This window comes from Pomacea canaliculata, linkage group LG1, assembly GCF_003073045.1.
Source record: "Pomacea canaliculata isolate SZHN2017 linkage group LG1, ASM307304v1, whole genome shotgun sequence".
NCBI classification, from domain to species: Eukaryota; Metazoa; Mollusca; class Gastropoda; order Architaenioglossa; family Ampullariidae; genus Pomacea; species Pomacea canaliculata.
In genome coordinates this window covers 109,466-134,145 of record NC_037590.1, presented here as the reverse complement: position 1 = coordinate 134,145, position 24,680 = coordinate 109,466, and the positions used below count along the sequence as shown (strand labels likewise).

Genomic DNA, 24,680 nt, shown 5'->3' with positions numbered 1-24,680 from the left:
CCTATCTTCGTGCCACCCTGTGCAACAGGAGGAAGTAGTCCTCAGCAGACTTTGATTAGGACACACCTTTAACAAGGTGAACCCCCCACAGGCTCTCCTTGGTGTCGGGGAATTTTTATAATTATGCATGTGTTAATAAACTGTCTTGGTCTCCAGAATATCTGCCAGAAATTTTTTCAGCAGATTTTTTGTTTTACCTGTTTAGATCTGTCTCACTGCTATTTTTTCACTTTTAAAGAGGATAGGGTTTTACTACAAGATTTAAGGGTTTTAAAAAAAGATATCCAGTTAGGGTTTGGTTTGTGGTTCTGGTTTTGTTGGTGGCTTTTTGAGTCACAACAGTTATCCATCATTTCAAAATTTTATTTCTTGAGTTGGCTTTTGTGGTAGGGGATATATAAGCAACTCACCTGCAGCTTACATATCTTAACTTTAGGTATGTAAAATGATATATCCTTAGCTGCTGGCATGGCATAAAACACACAAACAAATCCTTACATCTGCTGGTGTAATCTATTCAAGAATTCATCAGAATTAGCATAGCACATACTTATATCAATATCAAATATTTGTAATAGAAATATCTAGTATATTTATAAATAGCATCAAATACTAATAATAGGAAGATTAGAAAGTACATATATGCATATGTAAAATAGCAGTTGTAATAATAACATAGTAATAGGCTTTGCAAAGCACATTTCACTGTGAGCACCAACGCGGTGTGTTCCACACAAGAATGCGCATGAACTGATGGTCAACCACACAGTCACAATCAGCAAACGGATTACGTCATGAGAACACCGCGTGCATGAAGAAGTGAGGGATGAAGTATCTGTGCCTGTATGGGTGGGGGAAAGGAAAAATAACCTTTTTAAATTTTTGCATGCCTGTGTTCAGTAATGGCTCTTCTACTACACATAATTTTAGGTCTAGCGCAAGCTAGACCAATGTCCCCACAGATAATCCGCACAAAGTTCCCTAAATGATCTATTCAATATCCTTGACCTCCTGTCAGCTCCAGGTTGTCGATTTCTTCTCTCAGATGATCGATCAAGTGGTTAATCTCTGTTACACGCTGCCTATTTCTCTGTATTTCCTGCTCTTCATGGATTGTCTCAATCATGTGTTTCAGCCAATTGTTGATATGTGTCACTATGTCATCCTCTTTATTATCAATCTTTAAGAGATGAACATCATGTGATGATGACACTGCATTTGTGATTGTGTCTCTGTCAACAAATAGCTGCAAATGAAAAACAATATCTTTGGCACTATGACTGATATATATTCTATTTGTTGCACATTCCTTCTATTTTTCAATTTAAATGCAACATCTTAATTCTTCATTAACATGCATCTGAACAGTATATAAAAATATATCAATAGGAATTTTATACAAATAATATTGTGTCATGTGATAACTAGTAGAGGTTCGCCGGAGTTCATGACAATTGCCTTGTTATTTTAAGTATACAATCATACATTTGTTAACTTTTCCCCACTATCTGTATGCTCAACACAATCATCACAGAACTGGAGGCAAGAAATGTAATTTAACTTCTTACACCTCATTTCTCAAGCAGCGATATGTTCATCCATTGTTTATCCATTGTTTTATAGCCAACAATCAAAAATCACTCTAATCATCAAGTGGGACATTGCCCCTCCTGGAGGTGGAACCACTCAGTAGAGGATATCATGCTTCAGGTATGGCAAAAGAAACTAGTAGGCAGGCCTGACGAGGGTGAGGATGCACCCAGACCCGTGGCTGTGGAAGGCGAGCCTGGCCTTGGTCAGTAATATTTTTTCATGTTCTTTTTCTTTTAAAGAAAAGTGAAACAGAAAAGACATCTCAAGGAAAAAAAATAAAGCTAGACTTTAAAGAATGAAATAAAGTGTAGGCTTTACTACTGGAGTTACATCACACATGCATTAGAGCGAAGAACATAAACTTTGTCTTTAATCTGTCGGGGTTTTTCCTCTTCAATGGTGACATTTTCCTATAGAAGGGTTTGATCTTTCTACATTTTTCCTCATTTACTAACCACTTGCACCTGCACAGCCCTCAAATGTTCATTTATTATTTACATTTCTGTCATCTTGTCAACAGAGAATGACTACTCTAAATTTGCTCTTGACTGTTTTGCAACCTGCTGAGAGCTACTTCCTGCATGCTTCTTACCATCTTGAGGTCATCAGGGATCTCCTCATCCAATTCGTTCTTGAGTACTTTCTCCAGAGTGACTGTGGCAATTTCCATCATCTTTTCATGGTGTGCATTCTCAGCATCACGAGCCTGAACCATGTAGCCCTGGAGATTTTCAATGAATGTGGACACAAGATCTTGCATGTTGCGATCAAAGTTCTGGATCACCTCCTATCAGTAGAGTGAAAACTTAGTGAAATGTATGTTGAATGCCAGGAAAGAAATGAAGGGTTGTTTTATCACAATATTACACATTTAACTCTTTCTCAAAATATGATTCTGCCCCTGACTTTAAATAAATCAAAAGACAAATGTAAAATATTCCAGACAAATGCCAAACATTAAACTGAAAACCTATTTTTGTATTGGCAGTAACGGCTGGGACAATATAACAATAGAGTTTGATAAGGCAGTACCCTCTCACCTACATTGTTCCAATAGCTTGGATTCTTCAATATCCTTGAAAGAATCATATCAGATGCACTAGAGGAACATAACACAATCACTTCATACAGCAGTTAAGAGTTAGTGGAAAAAAAAAACAGTCGCCCCAGACACAGTGGACTGATTAAAAATACAGCAAATAGGTCTTTATGTAGAATCCATTGTCACTACTCCTTAACTTTCACTTATTTCTGCCAGCTCTTCTCCTTTTCTTATCTACCTCCTTTTTCTCTTTTCTCTCTTACCCGCCCCTTCGTAGATTTACTTTTATATCATCCTTTTCATTGATGACAACACACATCCATGACATCCCGAACAGTGTTCTCTAGACTAAAACATATCTGAAACTATCACCACCACACAAGTACCAAGTCTGGCCTCAAGATGAACTTTTTCCAGAAACCCTTCATATAGCTAGGGGTTTCTCTTTTCATATTAGCTGCCATGAACACAGAGGATTGCAGTGTAAATACTTTTGCTGGAAGAGGTGCTAAATGGCACTGGAAGGGTTAGGGTTAGACCCATGCAGAGATTATAGGGACTTTCAAGGCTCAAGTTGGAGGTGAATTTGCTTGCCTGAACACAGTGGGCTGCAATGTAAATTACCCTTGCTGGAAGAGAAAGCAGCCCTGAAGCCTTTACAATGAGAGAAAAGAAAACCTGAAGTAGCAACTGCAGCTAAATGCACAATCCTGGACAGCAAGTTTAGGAAGCCGATGAAAGCAGCTAAGGAAACAAAGATCGAGAAGCAAGGTACCAGCACAGAGAAGAGAATGGCTTAAAGCAACAGCAATAGAGCCTACCAGCTGTAACGTCATCACAAGATCATCATGAGACAACTTGATATTTATATATGAATGCTTTATTCCATTGCTCTCAAAGTCAACTCGCAAACCTATCTGATTTCTGACTAATCCTTTCCCCAGCCCCATGCTTATTTCCTTATCTTCTTTGCCTCCCTTGCCACTAGCAACTACGCATTCCTGCCAAGACTAGAGGTCACTTAAGATTCTCCCAAACATGGGCCAAGATAAACCTTAAAGAAAGCAATGCTAAACCGATGGACTGAATACTGCAAAGACCTGTACAGCTTCCAACTGAGAACAGATGCTAAGTCCTAAGAACGCAGATGACAATCAGCAAGACTGCAGACCTACCAGTCCTACGAATAAGAAAAGGTAAAGAGAGCTGTACACAGTCTAAAGATAGAGAAGTCATCTTGCACTGCTGCTAGCAGAGAACAGGTCAGATTCTGAGCTGGCAGGAGCTCAGTACTTTTCAGCAACCAAGTGGGTTAGCTCTTTTCCTGTGTGCCAGGGTTTCCCTTTATCTCCAGTTCTGTTCAACATCTACCTGGAGAAAATAATGCAGGATACATTCTACAACCTTTACTTCTCTGTGTAGATTTTGGGGGAGGCATCTTGATCAGAAGTAGCTTCCACTCTGCTGACAATATCTGTCTGAAGGCAGACAGTAATGGCAAGTTACAGACCCTCACTGACAAACTCGCCACCAGTGCCAGCGCATGCAGGATGGAGATCAGCATGGACAAATGCAACACCAGTGGATCAAGCAAGGCAGAGATCCAAATGAATGGAGTACAGTCCTTTAAGTATCTGGGCGCCACCATTTCCAAGGACGGTAGCTGCATGGAACATGTACATCAGGATCATAGTGACAGCAGTGATGGTCAGGCTCAACAAAATTTGGGATAGCAGAAGTGTCTGTTTATGCACCAAATTCAGGCTTTAGAAATCTTCTGTTGTGCTGTGCCCATTATGCTGTATGGCTCTGAGACTTGGAACCTGCTCACAGAGCTTGATCCAAGCTTTCAAAATGAAGTGCTTCAGGTGACTCTTTTGCCTCTTCTACAGAGAGGATCTGCAAATCGGGAATAGGTGCAGGAATTACGTAAACAATAAAGGAAATTAAATAAGCATGCACTACCTCCAGTTGATCAACAAGCTGTAGCTCAAGGCCCATAAGTTTGTCCCAGAGTTCTGTGATGCAGGTATTGTATTCTTGGACTCTGTCTGCCAGTTGCTTGGGGTCGCTTATGCTGCTCATTTCTGTAAACATCTAAAGAGACGAAAAATATGGAAATGTGTCCAATAAAGAATCAAGCAAATAAGAGGCCTCCATGTATCAAATGAAAGATATCCTACATTGCAAAATTATTTCAAAATATCAGTGTGTCCTTTGACCTCAATTTAGGATATTGGTTCAATGAACATAAAGCACAAACCTGAGAGTTCCCCTAACCCCTGTACTATCAAGCCCATTAAGTTTTAAACCTAAGACTAATCAAGTACAAAACTTCAAAATGCCAGTATTTCTCTTCAGTTGCAGTAGTTCAGAGCATCACAATTTAATTAAAATGTGTTGTAGAAAAGTAATATGTACTGTTGTCACAAGTGGCCTTGCTGAGGCTTAGACAACATAATATAAGAATAAGCATAATGCATGGAATAACTCTTGGATGGAATATGTTTACAGACAAGACAAACAAATGCCCTCATACATCTCTGCACTTCCACTCTCCCATCATTCATACATGGATATAATCAAGCCTGACGAGAGGGGGGGACAGGGGGGTCTGGTGTACCCGGGCCCGCGTCTGTCAAGGGGGCCCGGCCTTGGTCAGTGGATTTTTTTTTCTTCTTCTCCTTTTCTTTTTCTTTTAAAGAAAGGTCTAAGGACAGAGCACCCAAGCATTACACATGCAGAAGTTGAGTTTGAGTGTAGATATTGAGATTCGAATTATAAACATACATTATATACTGGGAAAATAATTTACGATTACAAGTACAAGGGGCCCGGAGAGGTCTGTCCCGGGGCCCGGGCTGGCTCTCGGCGGCCCTGGATATAATTCATATAAAGCCAGATGCATACTGACATATGCATACTTGCAGATACAAGGACATGCAGGCATGGGTATGTGTGTGCACATGCAAACACACGCATACACACAAAGGCAGACACACAAACATGAACACACTATAATAACCTGCTTTTTATCAGCCATAAACTCCTGTACTGCTCTCATGCCCATCTCCTTGTTTTCTGTCTTGGCCTCCTCTACACATTCCCAGAACTGCTCCACTTCTGCCTCCCGCTTCTGGTGCTCCTGAAGGCCATATTCAAACATCTGCTGGCAGATGGCTGTAAACTTCTCACGATAGGTACGACCAGTTAAGGGTTTATCCATAAAAAAACTGCACAGCAGCCTTACATCTCAAGAAAATCCTGAGGCCCATACTCAAACATCTGTTGGCAGATGGTTGTGAAATTCTCATGATAGGTACCACCAGTTAAGGATTTATCTATAAACAAAAACTGTATTGTTAATTGGAAACAAATATCCACCCTAACCGTCTAAATATTCATATATACTTCTCTTGTAGTCCCAGACTCCATCCTAAACCAACAATATATATATATCTCTTGCAGTCTCAGGCTCCACCCTACCCTAATCTAACATGCATATTTCTCTTGCAGACTCCATCATAAACCATCATATATACCTCTCTTGCAGTCTCAGGCTCCCTACCCTAATGCAACATGCATATTTCTCTTGCAGTCTCAGGCTCCATCTTAAGCCCTCATATATATCTCTCTTGCTTTCTCAGACTCCATCCTAAAGCATATATATACCTCTCTTGCAGTCTCATTGTCATTGTCAGCCTCCACCCTACCCTAAGCTAGCACATATACATCTCTTGCAGTTTAAGACTCCGCCTTTGCATCACCTCTTGCTAAACCCTACTGCACTTATTTTATTCCATCAGAATGTTAGGCTGGTCCCTCATGTTAGTTGTTTAGCTAATAAGGAAAATCTCTGTATAACTTTTGTTAAAATAAGTAAAATTATGTTTTAAGCTTAGATGTCATATTTCTTTTTTTGTTTTTGCAAAAGAAAAGTTTCCCATTGTTATTATTGTGAAATGCAGATTGCCAGGATTGAATATTCGGCGGCTAGTTTGATATTTAATTTTGTGATCATAATCAGTTCTTATTAGCACACATGTAAGTGCACACATATGCTCAAGACACAATTTTTAAAGGATATACAACCAGCAGTTCATCAACTCCTGGCATGTCTTCTAGCTTCTGACCCTCAGCATCCTCAGCATACATGCTTTGAAACAGACTAGGTCCATTCAAGTTTTCCACATAGGCTTTCTGCAATAAAAAGACTAACTAGCACACTCACAAACTTTCATGATTTTAAAGCCACCACAGATTTATTTTAAAATGTGAATATTGTGCCTACTCTGGAAGTATATTTTATTTAGAATAGTCAAAGTTCAAACCTTAATTGACATTTATAGACTTTCTTTCGATAAAATAAAAATCACCTAGTGCATTTGCCTCTTTGGCAGTAATCATCCTAAGAAACAAGGACAGCACAGTTTACAGACAGATGGAATTTATGTGGTTCTCCAGGAAGAGTGTTGCAGAATAAAGCGTAAAGCGTAAAGTTCCATATGGTAAGATACAGTGATGTCCTAACTGGCTGGCGGGGACAAGCTCTCTGCCATTTTGTTTTGTCCATGGATCTGTGTCGAGTTTTAGTGTTTGACCGATCTGTAATGTTTGTTGCGCCGTTCTCATCTATTCTGGATTGTTCCTCACTGGTTGTGCTGCGTCCTTTCTTCCCATCAATATTTTCATCCACAAACAGCTTCTGCGTCCTGTTTTTTGCTTTCATCATCTTTAGGGTTTTGACATAACAGGATTAGAAACCTTTTTATTAACCCTGTAAACCATGCTGCTTTTCACTTTTTGATTGAAGGACCATGCGATTTGCTACTTGTGAAGTTTACATCTTCGATCTCTGCGTCTCAACCATGTCGTCTGGTACAAGATAGTCTCATGTTTACTCCTTCACAATCACAACAAACACAAGCCATCACCATGCCAGCCCACGCTGCCTGGTTGAATTGCTTCAGGGGTGGAGAACCACAGTGTTTCCACTGTTTGCTTTGAATCTTTGATTCAGGTTCGAAGTGATGAATCCAGGTTTCATCTTGAGTTACTAATCTGCAGTGGAAATTGTCATGACGACAATGTCTTTGGAAATAACCTGATGTTGGTGGATATCATTGTGTACTACATCACATTGGTACACCAGCTACACCACTGCCAGCTGTACACACCAATCAGTGTACTACGTCATGTTGGTGCACCATTCACACCATTGCCAGCCGTCAACACCAATCAGTGTACTATGTCCCGCTAGTAGACCATTCATCAGCCGTCAACACCAATCAGAGTGACAGTTTGGGTTATTTGGACGCTAAAAGTTACATTTCTCGTGACAAAGTAACAGTTGTTCAGAACCACTAGAAATGCAGACTGTCAGCGTCAGAATAATCCCAACTGTCGCTCATTCTCTCTCTGTGATTGGTGTTGATTGCAATGTTGTGAATGGTGCACCAGTGTGATGTGGTACACTGTTAGCGTGATGTAGTACACTGTTAGCACTAGGTGATCGCAGGTGTAAATCGTAATGGATAATCAATTAACGGTTGGGTTTTGGAGGCTGAAATTTACAGGTTAGTTTTAAATCGCCTTCATGAACTGATATCCGGAAAAAACGCAAACTGTTCAGGTTGGTCTTTAAGATCAAGATATTCCAATTATAAACTACTTCCAGTTGGATTGTTACACAACTATTTCAGGTTCAACTAGCATCAACTGTGCTTCCAAAGTCAGAAGGTTGAATTTAATGGATGAAAGTGGGTTGTGAACTCTGAGAAATAAGTTTATTCTATCTAAAAAACTAAACTGAGTCACTTAAAGACATATTTCTGTCCTCAGCTTAGCCTTAAAATTTGAAGATTCAGTTTATTAACTTAGCATAATTCATAAAATATGAATTAAAAATAAAATCTTATATACTGGTGCAAAATAAACCTAAATGACATGAGACAAGTTATAATTAAGTTACATGAAACCAAGAAGAAAATTAAACTTTACCATAAGCATCTATAAACTTAAATGACATGAGACAAGCTACAATTAAGTTACACAACACCAAGAAGAAACTTTACCCTATGCAGCTGAAGTTCCAGTGCCTGACGATCATCTTCTGCCTGCCTAGACTGTGCTTTCTTCTCATTATCTAACATCTCCTCTATCTGTATCTGGTGATGCTCATATGCTGCAGCTTTCTGCAAACATGCAATATGCACATGTCGTTTCACGCTTCAAACCACACCAAAATTGGTAACCATACCCATGCAAGCACAGATGTTTATGCAGACATTCCCCATTTGCCACAAAGTGACTGTTCCTGTTTGCTAGATACAAGCCTCAATTGTCACCCTTCTCTCCCGCTCTCCATGGAACCTTTTATTTCCACATATATAATTACTTGCTAGCCCCATGCCCAACCCTCCTTCGTCCGGGCTTGAGACCGGCAGGTTATCCGGGGGGGTTTCCAGGCGGAGTTATTAATGTTTAAGTAGTTCTAATTCATTGTCAGGCCTAAGATGCTGAGCATATAGTAAGAATATTACTTTAGGTGTATATCATGTGTATATATTTGCATGTGTGCTGATGTGTGTTACACTAGATACAGCCACAGATGTATATATTTGTGCTTTACTAAAAGGTGTATATTTATAGGAGTTTAAATGAATTAGGGCATCAGCTAGATTACAATGTGGTGCATTTATTACATGCATTTGGAACTGGAAAGCCAACTGTGCTAGTCAACACATCTATGTAAATATGTTTTTAGGTTTTTATGTTCACCACCTTCAGTCATTGGCCATGGCCTACACTAAATAAAGGTAAATTCTCCATGGAGTCTGACTTGCCATAAGGTCACAGTTCCTGCCCAGCAGAGTGGTATCTCTCCCCAAGGGCATGGTTCAGGTGAAGTGACTAGCTCTAACCAAGAACAGAAGTGAAAGCTTGCCGCAAGGTGTTTTGTCCTGCTAGCTCCTACCATCTCTTGCCCATGGTGCAATAATAGATGCAATAATTAAATTACTACAGGTGTCCAGGTGCTGCAAAGTGCTCCACTCTAGTATTTATGTTTAAGGTTAGATTAGGCACAAGGTATATTTTAGTTTAAAAATTTCCTTGGGAACTTTCATACTCTTCCCTTAAACAACATCGAGGAACAGACTGATTGCTACAAGGGCCTTAAGAACTGCAACTAACCAATGATCCGATCAAAGTGTTGAGTTCATGGTGTAAAGAAGATCAGTCAACATACAGCAGTACAGTTACAGTATCAGTTGCACAAGTTATTCTTTAAAAGTATTTTTAAAAGCCAACAAAAAAACAAAAATGAAAAAGAAAATCCAGCAGCCAATCCTCAAGTTTAGCTGTGTTAAGCATTTGCACACATGCATGCACGTTTGGACTATCATAGGACAATTGCAAGACTTGTGCTTACTGTTTGTTCATCCAGAAGATGGTAGTCTAGGTATTCTATATGTGGTAGAAAGGCAGCAACATACTGCCTGTAACCCTCCAAGTCACAGAAAGGGTTATGGTGCAAGTTCAGTGTCTTTAGCTTTTTGAACCTCCTCAGGTATGCAATCTGCAACAGTCACAAAATGCACATAAATTATCCCATATATCAAACACTTTATGTGTAATTATGTATGGAAATAGTCAAAGAAAACCCTCTGCTTCTGATGACTGGTGAGAAACTGCTATAGCTGACAAAGCATTTTACTGGTGCCAACAATTAGCTTTTCCTTGCAAAATCATTAAAAGGCAACTTATCACTGCTCTTGACAGCAAGGCAAGAACTGTAGGTATTCCAAACTAAAATTTCACAAACTGACTATTTGAATGCTACGGTATTCAAGTTTTTCTTTAAGATTGCTAGATTAGTTTATTCCTTGTTGCTCCTTTGAGGAGCATAGGGCCGCAACAACACCTTGCCAAACGGACCCAGTTTTGGGGAGCCCCGATTTCTAGATTAATCAGAAGCAAAGTTATGGATTTTTGAAAAACTAATTTTCATTACAATTTTGGAATAATCTGACAGTTCACCAAGTTTCAATGCCTGTAACTAAGCATCTCAAGTGCTTACAGGGTTTAACATTCCACATGACCCCAACCATGCACCCAGTATTCAGAAAACATGCCATGCGAACTTCGAAAAAAGAAAATATTTATTTTTGCAATTTTCTTATGCATTTATGTGTAAATACTTATTTCATAAAACATGTCACAAATATAAACAGTAACATCCCTTCGAGTAAACCTATAACCATAGTTTTGATTTCTATAAAGATGACAATGAGAGCTACAGAACTGTCATTTTCTTTGCTGTTGACTGTATTTTTTCATGTATTAATGAAAATACTGCAGTTCACCTCATTTCAAGCGAGTTTTTTTTTCTTGTGGAGACTACACATTAACAGGTGAACCAATATCTTAAGCGGTTAAGGTTAAACATCAAACAAGAGAAGATAGAATGTTCATGCCAGCAAGATGATTTTAAGTAAATAAATTAAATACCAAAAAGTAGTGCCTGGTAGCATAAAACTGTTATTTGTATCATGTAAGTTCACTGGCAGATGACAACTTCATACAAAGACAGCAGAAACAGATGATTTAAGTAAACAAATTAACTATTGTAGAATACTGTTTAGTAGCATATAATGTTAACTCAATAAAGACAAACTACAAATTTGAAGATGACCATTTACTATCAAGATGCATAACCTAACATTTTGAAGGCATGGTTTTGGGGGGATTATTACATAGTACTTGTGGTTTAAAGTGTACATCCAAAGTACAGAGCATTTTTGTAACCATACTGTAATGCAGTTTTTTATGACATTTTTGCCCAAGTCACCAAGACTGTGACTGCAAGGTTGACTTCATTCCATAATACATAATTTGCTTCACATTTTTAAAATATTTTTGTGGCTGGATAAAAGTGTTTAGCTGCATTGAATAAACTGAAGTGATGATCGATCACCCTTTTACAGGTACACGGACTTTTCGCCGACGGACGTTTTGCCGACCGGACGTTTCGCCGCCGGACGTTTCGGAGCCGGACGTTTTGCCGACCGGCGTTTCGCCGCTGGACGTTTCGGCGCGGGGCACTTCATTTCGGCATTTCACACGAGACCTTTAGCCGAAGTCAAGTGTGGGACGCCCCTTAGCTCACACATTTCTCTCGCCATTGTATCAATGTATCAGTGAACTCTCTCTCACTATCCCTCCTCATGTGAACCGTTAGCTCACACATTTCTCTCGCCATTGTATCAATGTTTTTTCTCAAAGCTGTTGCTCATAATCTGTGACAATCAAAGTGAACTGTCTGTGAAGTCTGTGTGTAAAATTTGTTTGAAATAAAGAATTATTGTGTAATCTAGTAGTTACTTTCATTCTTTGAGAAGTAAGTAAGCTCTCTCTCTCTCTGACATAATGCGGCGAAAAGTCTGTTGGCTAAACATCCGGTCGGCAAAACGTCCGACTCCGAAACGTCCGGCGGCGAAACGTCCGGTCGGCAAAACGTCCGGCTCCGAAACGTCCGCACACGCTTTTACATATGACAACATTTGTTCATATTGTCAAAAGTACTCAATGTTCCCAGCAGAAGCTAGTGGCGCTAGGAATACGCGGGGACTGGGGCGGCCATCCGCGCGGTGCCGGGGTAATGGAGTACGTGTATCAACATCCCTATTGATATGATGCCGGAAGCACTGATTTATATACAGTTAGATAGGCTGGATCAATTTCGCGAAATAACACACGAATTTAGTGTTTTAATTGTTCGTAACCTTCCCCACCGTTTGTGACAGTAGCGTTTTTTTCTTAAAGCGAAATAATATGGTGACGATAACTTAATAAACTGCTTGTTACTATTGTCGGGTTTAACGTGAAGACATGGGTTCAATAATTTGCTTAATTAGAACTTAGAAATGTTTTCTGCACGTCAATTTATTTGTCACATCTTGTTTAACACAACGCAATGAGCATTCTTCGGAATGGATACCTGCGCATTACAAATTGACTTATTATTATTATTATGAAACACAGCCAGCAATAAGTCATAAAGATGACCTCGGGGCTGAAGCGCAGGGCCCCTTTGAGAGCGGGGCCTGGGGCGGCCGCCCCATTTGCCACCCCCAAACGCCGCCGCTGGTTCCCAGTATTCTCCTGATGTCACTATCCTTATTCGCTGGAGTCGATGTTGTTAATACAGTCATTGCCCTTTACAGCTGGAATGCAGGGAGTCCTACTGTTCTTGATTCTACATTTTGTTACTTTTTTGTTAACTTGTTCTGCATCTTTGTTACTATTTTGTGATCTTGTCCAATGGAGTGGGTCCACCTTTTGCTGAGATATTGCACTCTATAAATTCCCACTTACTATTATTAATATGTTTGGTGTATGTTTCAAGTATTTTTTGAATGTAGATGGCAGCTTAATACTATTAGAACGGGCATTTCATGTTGTTCTGTCCAAAGTACTTTGTACAGAAAGCTAATACAGTATATAATGACTGTAAAAAAGTTTAATCATTTTGTTGATGAAAGAATGTTCATATGTCCCAGCTGAGTAATCTAGTTACACCCATCTGTGACATAATAGTATTCTGCAGAAAACCGCCCAGTTGAGACTATAAAGAAATAGAAACAAAAGCAACAAAATCAACTGTTGGCATAAATGGAAGTAAACAAACCCCAACAAATTTTTAACCAAAATAGAAAAATTATCAGAGACTTTACCTAGAATGGCATAGCAAAAGCTGGTGGAAGTACTGAAAATCATAGGAGAAATTGGAATCAGCAGAGCAAACAAGAAGTTTTGTAAAGGGGAAAGAAATTTCATAATCAAAAGTTCTAAGCAAGAAAATAAAACTATGAATATACGCTAAGGAACTAACTATTATGAGATTACACGGAAAATCAAGGATAAACCATCCAAAACAGGTGTTATAAGAAAATTGTGAGAACATTAATGACAAAAAGTATCGATTAACAATCTCCCAAGGTGACAAATTTGTCTGCTGTAAAAAAATACCATGGAAATAGCTGCAACATGTCTGAAAAATACTCCCAGCCAAAATCTCACTAATTACCTTAAATCTATTTTAGAAAGACTGTAAGCATTCATCAACTGAAAATTATACAACTATATTTTACTTGTTAGTCGTACTGTATTATATTCCCTTGTGTTAATAATTGAAATAGATATATTACGTAAAATATGATTACAAAAATGTAGTTTTAAATTTTGCACTTGGACAACATTCTTTTTCCCTAAAATACCTTATCATAGTGTTGAAATCAGCTATAACACTTTTATTTACTTAAAATAAAAAAGTTAGCAGATGAAGTCTGCTTTATATTTACTTATTAAACATTTCTATCACCAAACAAGATTAGAATTAAATCATAAAGAGCTATATTTTTTTATAAATGCTACTCATCAGCACAAATAAAATCATGATTAGTGTCAGGCAGACACCACATTTAGGCAATAAAACAGCCCTGTTGTACCTGTATTTTATAGAAATGCACCTGGTATATAGACATCTGCCATAACATGGAAATATACATTGGAAATGTTCTGCTTGTACTTATTCAATGCAATGTTTGAGAGACAGATACTGCAATAATGAAGCACACAAAAGTGCTGACGTGAATTAATGTCAGCATCAGTGCTACAGTAGCATATCATAAATTGACAAATTCCTCTGTTGGCACACATGCCTAATAATATATTCTAGGAAGCAATGTTGTGGCCACTGCCACTATGTCTATCTTCACAAACCATCAAAGATGATGAACAGAAGGAAAAGAAATGTAAACCACTAGAGGCCAACGCAAAGAAGTCCATTTTCATTCCTTCCTGTAGTCATTCTGAAACATCTACTCCACTTTGTGCTGTCCTTTTTTTTATGTTCAGTAGCTGGTCTCCATTTATTCTGTCAATCATATTGTCTAAAAATTCATTTCTTTTCAATCTATTACCCACCCTCCAGTGTCCAGAATAATCTGACTGACACTAATGCTTGAGGACATGCTGCTGGACTTTTATTAACAACATCATTATGCCCAGCATAATCTGATTGACACTAATGATTGAGGACTATCATTACATTTGATACCGCTCAGGGCGGGGAAGCCCCCAGAAAAGAAGAATAATCTGTTTTCATTGTGTTGCCACAAATGTGCATGTCAGACCATGCATTGTGATAGAGACATGATAAACAATTCTAGTGGTCCTCTAAAACCAGAGACTTTTTGTGGTCTGGGACAATTTTTGACAGTTTTTAGCTTCTTGGGGTCCACGGCTGTCCCATCTTTGGACACATCTTGCTGGCTACTGTCAAAACTGAGCAAGTCCTTATGTTACTGATGAATCTCACAAACAGTGCATATATGTTGAAAGTTCATGCCTTTTCTCACCTAAAGGGATTTGATAGTAAACACTATTGCAGTCAAGCTTTGTGAATATGGTCATTCCTGAGAGTTGAGCCAGCTCACCAACAGATGGCACAAGTCAGTCCTGAATATGAACCAACTTGTTTTGCTTGCTGACATCCATGCAGACTTATTATTTGGTTGCATTTTGGAACCACCACTACTGAAGTGCATGAGGCTGTTTGACAATGTGGATCACTCTTTTTCAGTCAAGATGACCCAGCTGATGTTGGCCTCAAAGCCAGCGGTACATGTATTGGAGGCGATATGGTATATGGAATAGTTGAATCCTTCAGACAGATTTTATAGGGGTGCTACAGCTTTCCAAAACTACTAAAGTGAATAGGAAATTATTCCCTGCAGCACTTCCCTTGATCCTCATAAACACTTTTGACTTTCTCGATTATCTTTAACTTTGGTGATGACCATAACACATCAAGCAATCTGAAACTTTCATAACTGATACATTATCCAGAGCACAATCAGCAAGAATGTAGCAAGAACTAAACAAACATTAGACATGATCAACTGACATACATTCTCCAGTTCCTTGAGATCATTGTTGCCAATGGAAAAGACCTGAAGGTCGGTGAGGGTGTCCATGTTTTCCACATGAGAAATCCGATTGTTATACAGCGTTAGGTCTTGCAGTTTTACCAGAGTGTCAAGGCCTTCAATTACCTCAATGTTGTTGAAGGAAAGATCTGGAAATCACAGAAAATCATTTCTATCGACTGCATGTCAATCCCTATGAAGTTTGCATAGTTCTTACAGATGTTTTGAATGCTCCCAACTCTCAGTCTAGTACAAATTTCCAACAAATTTAATTTCTAAACACTTCCCAATGTATTTCTCATATTATATATTTCTTCTTTGACTGAAATCGGTAGATTGGGATCACATGGTCAAAATATTACTTCCAATTCACAGAATTTTAGCCATGAGGTAACAACATTTATGTACCATATGACATTTTGGGGATGTTGCTGAATCATCAAAATTACAGCCTCTTCCAGCAAAATAACTCTATGTAAACTGGAAGGCATATGTTATCCACACAAATATGTGAATTTCCGTTGTGATATTGAAAATAAAAGTTATAAACAGTGAGTGAGTGTTAGAAATATGTTAGAAATATATTTGTTTACTCTGTAAAGCGGCTCACGTCAGTCAGCCCCATTTTTCCCAACCCCACCGAGTTACAGGTGCTAGGTCTAAGTAGGCAATGATATTGACAATTCTTTATCTACGAGAGGTAAAGTAAGCAAAAAAGGCTTTTTTCAGTTAGCTCTCGCACTTTATATGGAAAAGAACAAACTATATACGTAATTAAAGAAATTAAGTTCTGAAAGAATAGTAGTAATCATAAGGTAAGAAATCAAACGAGATTGGAAGGTGAAAATATGAAACAGATATTTTCAAGGATCCCTGCTACAAAATAAATGGTGCCATGACTTTTCTGTTGAATGTGATCAGTCTGGCTACATCATAACTAAAAAACTGTATGGCTTCTGCCCCAAAGCATGTGACATGTATGAAATTAATAATTAATGAAAACTACTCGATGAAAATACCTTTGTCCAACACCCAGTTGTTTACCAACGCATCTAATCAGAATCTATCAAGCTATCTAGTGTTTTCCACAACCAGTCCAGTATAAGCTTTCCCAGTGACCAGTCAAAAAGCAGATTTTCACTAGAGGGGTAACTCAAGCAAGTTTGTTTTGTGTTTTCAAAGAATATGGAATGGCGAAAAATGAGCACAGTACTCTTGTGTTTCAACACTCTTGCTCTTGATTTGGACATATTAATAAGACAGCTATGGATGAAATGAAATAAATGTACATCCACAAGAAAGAGAATCTTTTTCATTTGATAAATCTTACGAATGGCCAACAACCTTCTTTGGTGTGAAATAACATGTTATTGTGGCTACAATCATAAACACCAATCAAGATACTCATACCAAGCCACACAAGGTTGATCAGCATGCTGATGCCTTCAATTTTCTCAATGATGTTGTTATCCAACTGGAGTTTGGTCAGAGATGAAAATTCCCAAAGGCCATCAATCTTCAGAATATCTGTCTTAAAAAAATCACTCAGTTAATAATAAGATAGTATACATAAGTCTTACTGTATCTGTTTTATAAATTCGCTTATTCTTCTTGATAAACCTGCTAGCAGAAGATTTTTAAACTACTTATTTTTTTCTTTGCAGCAGCGCATTTGCTTAAGAGGGAGACAGGGGTGGGTTAAGGTTAACCTAGCAGTATTATTACCCTGAGAGGGAGAACAGGAAGGGGTTAGATCGTTAGGGTTAACCCTTCAGTATTATTACCCTGAGAGGGAAAAAGGGTGGGTTAAGGTTAACCCTGCAGCATCATATTCCTATGAGGGAGAACAGGGTGAGTTAGGATAAACCCTTCAATATTATTACTTTGAGAGGGAGAACAGGGTGGATTAGTGTTAACCCTGCAGTATTATTACCCTGAGAGGAGAACAGGGTGAAAATAGCCAACTTTTTGCCTGCTGTTTCTGACATGTTGATGCAAACAAGAAAGCAACAAACAGAAGTTACCAAATAAGGGATTTATTGATTAGATGTTACTTTCACAATAGAGACAAATCTGACAGGAATGTCTTCTGTTGACAGCTACCATCAAACTGACTAGTATAAGAAAAAAAAGATAACAAAAAAGAGAAAGAAAATAAGTTTCCTTAAGCACTAAATGATCCATACCTCTATTAATCATGTTTTATGCTGCGTCTTTTCATGATTCCTACAGGCTTAGCTGAGCCCCCAAGCATCAAATTACTGTACTAGGAAAATCATAAGTGTCGCGTAACGCAGTCGGGCGTCGCAAGACTTGCTCTCCCACAGACACTCACTCACAATCACACAGACTTCCACGCACCCGACGCGAGCAACGAAGCCAATCACTCCCCAAGTTTATTGGCGGTCCCAAAGTACGACTCGCCAAACTTAAAAGAAAAAGGAAAAGAAAACAAACATTACATCAAAAAATACAAAGCAAATGGAGGAGAGCCCCTCCAATGATGAGAAAGCATTACATGTACCTAACATACACAAACATTTAGATACGCTCCCCAGCAGGCCCGTTCTTAGCCCCCGCGGGGCCCGAGGCAAAGGGCATGTGCGGGGCCCTCACGCCACGATCACACGGTTTTAGTTGGGATCTAAAGTCACTTTTGTCCTCAGGGATATCTCGTCTTTTATCATTGACAGCACGCTGCATACACATTACAACATAAGCCTACGATTAATTTATTTGTAACGTTCGTCAATAGGTTACAATCAAAAGCGCGGGGCCCCTTGAAGCGCGGGGCCCTAGGCAGATGCCTCGTCCGCCTGCCCCTAAGCACGGCCCTGCTCCCCAGACAAACTACTGGTGTCAGCGTTGTCCGGCGCCACACTGAGTGTTTATACTGTGTAACCGGACTGACCGGCACCTATCGCTAACACCCTGGCGCCAAATCAGTCCGTTCCTCTTTTGTCGGTCCATGGAAGAGGACGGGAGTTCCCTAGGAGAATTTTCCTGTCTACGAAAATTCTGGCTGTCTTTAGTCGGGTGCGTCGCCTAGTTCTTATGTGCCTCGCGTTGTGTTCTTTTTTTTCCTTCTATACCTATTTCTGCACGCACCCGAGCTACAGCCGACCTAGGAGCCCACAAAAGACCTGCTTTACCTACTAACTGCACGTAAAGTGTCTTTTCAGTCGGTGCGTCAGTTCCGCCGGACCTTCTCGTGTGTTCTCTTCTGCTGTGTCACGACTACATACACAGGGACAGTACACACACTAGCACTCGCTGATACTACACGCTCACACAAGTGCTAAAGTTTAAGACATAGATTTATTTACAGAATATATACATCTACCAACAAAACAACTGCCAAACTTAACCCTTATCCTAACCCTACCTAGCCAAACCTACCGCCTAACTCTGTGGGGTGGGATGCTGAGTGATGCGAGCCGCTATTTCCAGCGGACCACAGCGCCTTGCGGCACCGAGGTACTTCTCGTTAACTCAACTTCCTGGGGTGGGGACGAGAGAAAAGAGACTGAGAGTCGCGAGCCGCTATTACCAGCGGACCAGGGCGCCTTGCGGTACTAAGGTACTTCTCGCTATCTCAGTCTCAGGGTTCTCGGGGCGTCTCTATCTCTCTCCGATTGTCTGTCCGAGCGCTGCCTTACACCCGCTTTTTTTATACAGGGCAGCTTGGGCACTACGTCACCCGCAGTTGCTGCCCTGTCTCGCGCTGCGTGCCGCTCGCGCGACCACGCGTGGGGTGGAAGGGGATGTGGGGTGGAGGGACTAGACACTGTCAGCGGTACGCTGACCGAAACTAGCGCTCCCGCTACAACTGTAACAACAAAGCTTATCGATCAGTCTTCCAGGCCACTGCCTGATGCAATGCGATGCTGACGTCACCACGTCCAGTAACTACGTCACACCCTCGCCTATTGCCCTGCCACCTGGCGACTACACAATCCGTCCTCACGACTTGAATTTCGACGCCTAGTCGACGGTCCCAAGACAATTCCACACAGGTTTGGCCGCTCTCTGGTGGTCGACAGTACTCTGTCCTCAATTCGATAACTGACGGCAGTCTGTCCACACTTCGACAATTAATGTCACCACGGCTACCTTCTGAGCCTGGACAAAGCCATGCACATGAACAACACACTCTTCGGCCATACACATATCACAAAGCTGGCCCCTCAGCGTGTCGACTTGTAACATTTCGTTAACAGCGTCGTCTGCTACGACAGACGCAGAACCGTATCTACACAAAGCAAGCTCCCAAATACAATCTTGGTTGCTAAGTCTTCCCCCACCCCACATACATCTATACAGAAATCTCGCAGCCACAGTCGCTCGCGCCCCCTGCATATCTGCGCACTGGTCAGCTAGTTATTGGCCCGCAGATAGGAGACAGGAACAGTTCTAATTACTCACCCAATTCGGTTCGTGATGCGTTGATTCTGCCACACGCTGAAAACGGCGGAGAAAGTGGAACTGCTGCCAGGACACGTCCCATCCCAGGGGAAAGCACACAGCCGTGTCCTGAGCACCACAGCTTCACACAGAAGGCACGGGAGACGCTGTGCTCACCAGGTCCCATCCCAGGGGAAAGCACAGCCGTGTCCTGGATACACCGACGTCTCCCCGCGCCGCAGCTCTTCTCTATCGTCACGATCCGATTCCGGGCTTTCAATATAGCGTATCTTTTATTCCTAAACGATGAAGCAACTTCGGAAGCCTTCGGAACTTCGGAAACCTTCGGAAGCGTGACGTCAGCGACCTTGCACACTTCCCTTCTAAGCCAACCTCCGCTTCACTCTTTGAAAGCTATGAAACTTGTTCTGGGGACTAATTCTACAACTTTTAAATACTGTGAAGAGTGACATAAAGTGAATTGTGACAGGCAAAATAGCTCAAGGCCTTAAACTGATGACAGGTCAAAGTAAAATCACTGAGGGCCCATCCAACACAAGCGAGACGATGTTTCTACAAGTACGTTAGATTGCAAAGCTTAGTGTGCTTCGCCTCTGTAGTCTAGTGGTTAGGTGTCAGGCCTGATGTTTGAAAGTAGGTGTGTTCGAAACTTGGTGTGGCGATCGTTTTCATTTTGCTTTGGAATGTTTTTCGTTCTCTAATATGATCAATTTTCTATCAAGCCTTTCATTAAAACCTGTTGATTGCCCAGAGAAGTCATGTAATCTAGCTGCGTATAGTCTTAAAAGTGATATAATGTTCTCAAATGTTCTTTACTCAATTTTGTTGAAGATTCAACAGCATTAAATAACTGCTGATGAACCACTATGGTATTCCGCCTAAATTTATAAATAAATAAATTTTACTTTCATAAGTTTTAGATTCAGAAATATAAGTATCACATCAAACGAAAAACATTCCAAAGCAAAATAAAAACGATCGCCACCCCAAGTTTCGAACACACCTACTTTCAAACATCAGGCCTGACACCTAACCACTAGACTACAGAGGCGAAGCACACTAAGCTTTGTAATCTAATGTACTTGTAGAAACATCGTCTCGCTTGTGTTCGATGGGCCCTCATTGAGTTTACCTTGACCTGTCATCAGTTTAAGGCCTTGAGCTATTTTGCCTGTCACAATTCACTTTATGCCACTCTTCACAGTATTTAAAAGTTGTAGAATTAGTCCCCAGAACAAGTTTCATAGCTTTCAAAGAGTGAAGCGGAGGTTGGCTTAGAAGGGAAGTGTGCAAGGTCGCTGACGTCACGCTTCCGAAGGTTTCCGAAGTTCCGAAGGCTTCCGAAGTTGCTTCATCGTTTAGGAATAAAAGATACGCGGCCCGCCCGACAGACCCTGTTGATTACGTCCCCTATATTATGATGTCCCTTGAGGTGAGTCTATTACCTTCTGCTCCGTCACAGTTGACAGACGCGCCACGTGTTGGCCCCTCCCCTGGCCAGATTAAAAGGGCTGGCTACACCCATACCTTGACCACATAAGGAGCAAGCGACACGCGACACTAAGCATGAAAACTTACAGGCGAAGATCTAAATTTCATCATAACATTATCATGATACTTTCTAAATTTAAAAGGGCCGTATTTCAAGAAATCAGAAGTAAACATGTGAGCATCTTAAAGGGCTTTTAAAGGTGATTCTATTTGTAATTAAAATAAAGCCTTCACTTGAAAATCTATCAGAGTCTGCTTACTTTTGAAGTCAAGGCGCAGAGCTAGAACATCTCTGAAATCAATCCCTTCTGTCTTTGCAATTTTTCCTGCCTCTTCTTTTGGTCCTTGTTCCTCAACAGCATGCGTCAACATTTCTTCATCAATAACAGAAGGCTCAACAGTATCATAAAGGCGACTCATTTTGCCAGTCTCTCTCTAATCTTCTCTCTGATAGGTATTAATAGAAAGAAGAAAATACAAATAAAACAGAGTAGATATTTATGTAAATATACATTTTTGTTGAGAGGGAGAGTACACATGAAAGTGTGTTTGCATATGTGAAAGTGAACCACAAAAACAATATAATTCCAGTCACAACAGCTTCAACTACAAGTAAACATGAACTTTTAAATAACTTTTTTTTTTGTACAATAAATTTAATCTGATTTGATAAATAACATATTCCTTTTTAAGAAAAGTGTTTCCTCACATCTATGCATGTGACACTCACACATGCTTACAAAGATGTCCAGTGATATTTTAATTAGATATACCGTAGTGTATTGTAGCCAGACTGATCCACTTTACATGACTGTCTAATCACTGTGACCAGACCATTAGTTAACTGCAGCTCCTAAGAACCCTACCACCAATTGGTCCATTTCTCTTTGTTGCTCCAGGGAAGAAAATGGAAGCTCACAAGTAGAATTTTCCTCTAAAACTCTGACTCTTACTCAGTGTGTTACCATCTACTACACTACACATTTAGCTGTCCATGGAATCTATAAACGACCTTGCTTTTTCCAAAAATGTGTTCCATATAGTTTGTCATTCAAATCTGGATTGGATTACTTTTCTGACAAATTATGTCTTTTCTATGTTCCAGAATTGCTTTAGTTCTAGATCTTAATGTGCACAGGATGACACCATCTCATTCACTAACTGGATAAATGTTTATTTCTTTTCTAATGTGAGTATGAATGTACAACATGCAAGCATTCAAACAGACTGACACACTCACACAGGAGTATAAATTTAAAATGGATTTACTTACAATATTTCCACACAGGTACCTTCTCTGTCCTACTCATGTTTAATATCTACCCTGCTAATACCTAGCACCTAATCCTCACATAACCTTTATTTTGAGAGTCCAGCACTTTGCAACACCTGAACACCTGTACAAACCTAATTTCAAGATTCCATCACTTTGTAGCACGTGCACAAATGGTAGTAAATTAACTAATTACAAGTATCTATACCTAGGGGTTGTAAGTAACTTAAGCTTCCACCCAATGAGACCAAAGCACCATCTGGCAAAATGGCACTTTTTCCATACAATGTATGGTCAAAGCTTATTACCATATGGTAACCAAAGTCACCAAACCCATTCATAGGGACACTACTCTGCCAAGCAGAGCCTGTCACCTTTCAACAGATCAGACCAAGGATGTGTATAGGTGGATTGCTGTCTGTCTGCCAAGACCAACGCCTAGCCTCTTGCGAAGTGATCTGCTATTAGTATCGGCGAGCCTAAACAAAGAATATGAATAAACCGAGAGCTTTGTTGTCTAATGCCTCATTTTAGTGGTTAATCTGAAATGTGAATAAATCAGAAGCTTTTTCGTCTAATGCCTCGTTTTACCAGTTAACTGGAAAAAGTTGTCTGCCAGCAGTCCAGTAATACAAGTTTGTGATCAGACTCTGTGAAGAGTGTGGGGATGGGGGTTAATGAGGGTAGTAGATGGGGAAATTGTGGCAACTGAAGCTTTTACTACTTTACCATGCAGGACTGGTAAACTTGTGGCGACTGAAGCTGTTTTCATTCTACCACGCAGAACTGGTCATCTTTGGAGACTGAAGCCTTTACTACTCTACCTTGAGGGACTGGTCATCTTTGGCAACTGAAGCTTTTACTACTCTAGGAACATTCACCTTGCTATCATCCAATAAAGAGGTTATATCCTCAATAACTTCTAATTTCTGTGTCACACAAGATTTTTTGTTATCCTCGACATTCGATTATCTAGAAAATGACCATACTCTCCAAAATTGTACACATGATACCTATTTAACTTACTGGTTTATAATTACTATAGGATCAGACTTCAAACCTTTCTTGAGCAAAGCTGTTACCTCAGCTGTCTTTTAATCATATAATATCTATAATCTGTGGGTTTTTTTTAAACAACTCAAAATGGTCCCGTTCATTCACACTAGTTTTATTTTCTTTTTATTATGAATTATGCGGATGCATTACATTACATTCCTTGGGTATGCACTATGAAGCACTTTTCATATAGCACCAGGCTTCATTGACATTCATTTTTTCCCCAGACCAATCATGCTTTCTAATAATGTAACTTAATTTATCATAATTATCTTTACTTAAAACTATACACATAATTACTTTGTTGATTATATACCATTGAAAAATTACCACGTGATCATTTTTCCCTCCAGGGTAAAGATGACTCACTTGTGAAATTAATTTATCCTCAATAAGCGTGGCAGTCTTCCCTAATCTTCTTCTAACAAGAAGTTTCTCCATCTTTTGTACGAAGAACGCATCCTGCAAATGCAATTAGTCTTTTCACTGCTGCTTATAATAAGCGGCATGCAAAAGAACACAAATCTCTTGTTGATCTGAAAAAGATAGAATAGAATGATAGTGCTAACAAACCTGAAAGTTAATATTGTGAAAAGCCAGTTTGCAATCCGCAACAACTTGTTTTTTCTTGTACCATGCTACACGAGCACTTTAGTTGTCGCAAGATGGCGTATGTTACTATAGCAACATCTATTTTCTACAAACTGTTTTTAATTTATTAATTGAAGTATATAAATATAACTTTTATGTTCAATTTCAAAAGTTGGCACTGTATATCAAAATTAATAATGATTTTTTGAAAATGACA

The 24,680-nt window shown here is 39.7% G+C and overlaps 1 protein-coding gene across 7 annotated transcripts; it reads right to left on the bottom strand.

Moving 5' to 3' along the window:
* Positions 1-347: 347 nt before the first annotated feature.
* LOC112562673 (dynein regulatory complex subunit 3-like) lies at positions 348-24,551 on the bottom strand. 7 transcript variants are annotated; one of them, XM_025236083.1, is made up of 12 exons: positions 24,446-24,537; positions 24,242-24,334; positions 21,804-21,990; positions 17,038-17,154; positions 15,610-15,776; positions 10,068-10,214; positions 8,710-8,829; positions 6,723-6,835; positions 5,661-5,835; positions 4,601-4,732; positions 2,186-2,380; positions 348-1,246 (listed from the first exon to the last, which is right to left on the bottom strand). In XM_025236083.1, the coding sequence occupies exons 3-12, from the start codon at positions 21,961-21,963 to the stop codon at positions 995-997; spliced, it is 1,578 nt and encodes a 525-aa protein (XP_025091868.1). In that variant the 5' UTR covers positions 21,964-21,990; positions 24,242-24,334; positions 24,446-24,537; the 3' UTR covers positions 348-994. The 7 variants fall into 7 exon arrangements, with proteins under 7 accessions (XP_025091868.1, XP_025091861.1, XP_025091884.1 ...); XM_025236076.1 differs by lacking the exon at positions 24,242-24,334 and having other exon boundaries at positions 24,446-24,551; XM_025236099.1 differs by lacking the exons at positions 21,804-21,990; positions 24,242-24,334; positions 24,446-24,537 and adding exons at positions 18,152-18,185; positions 18,473-19,023.
* Between the last annotated feature and the right edge of the window lie 129 nt (positions 24,552-24,680).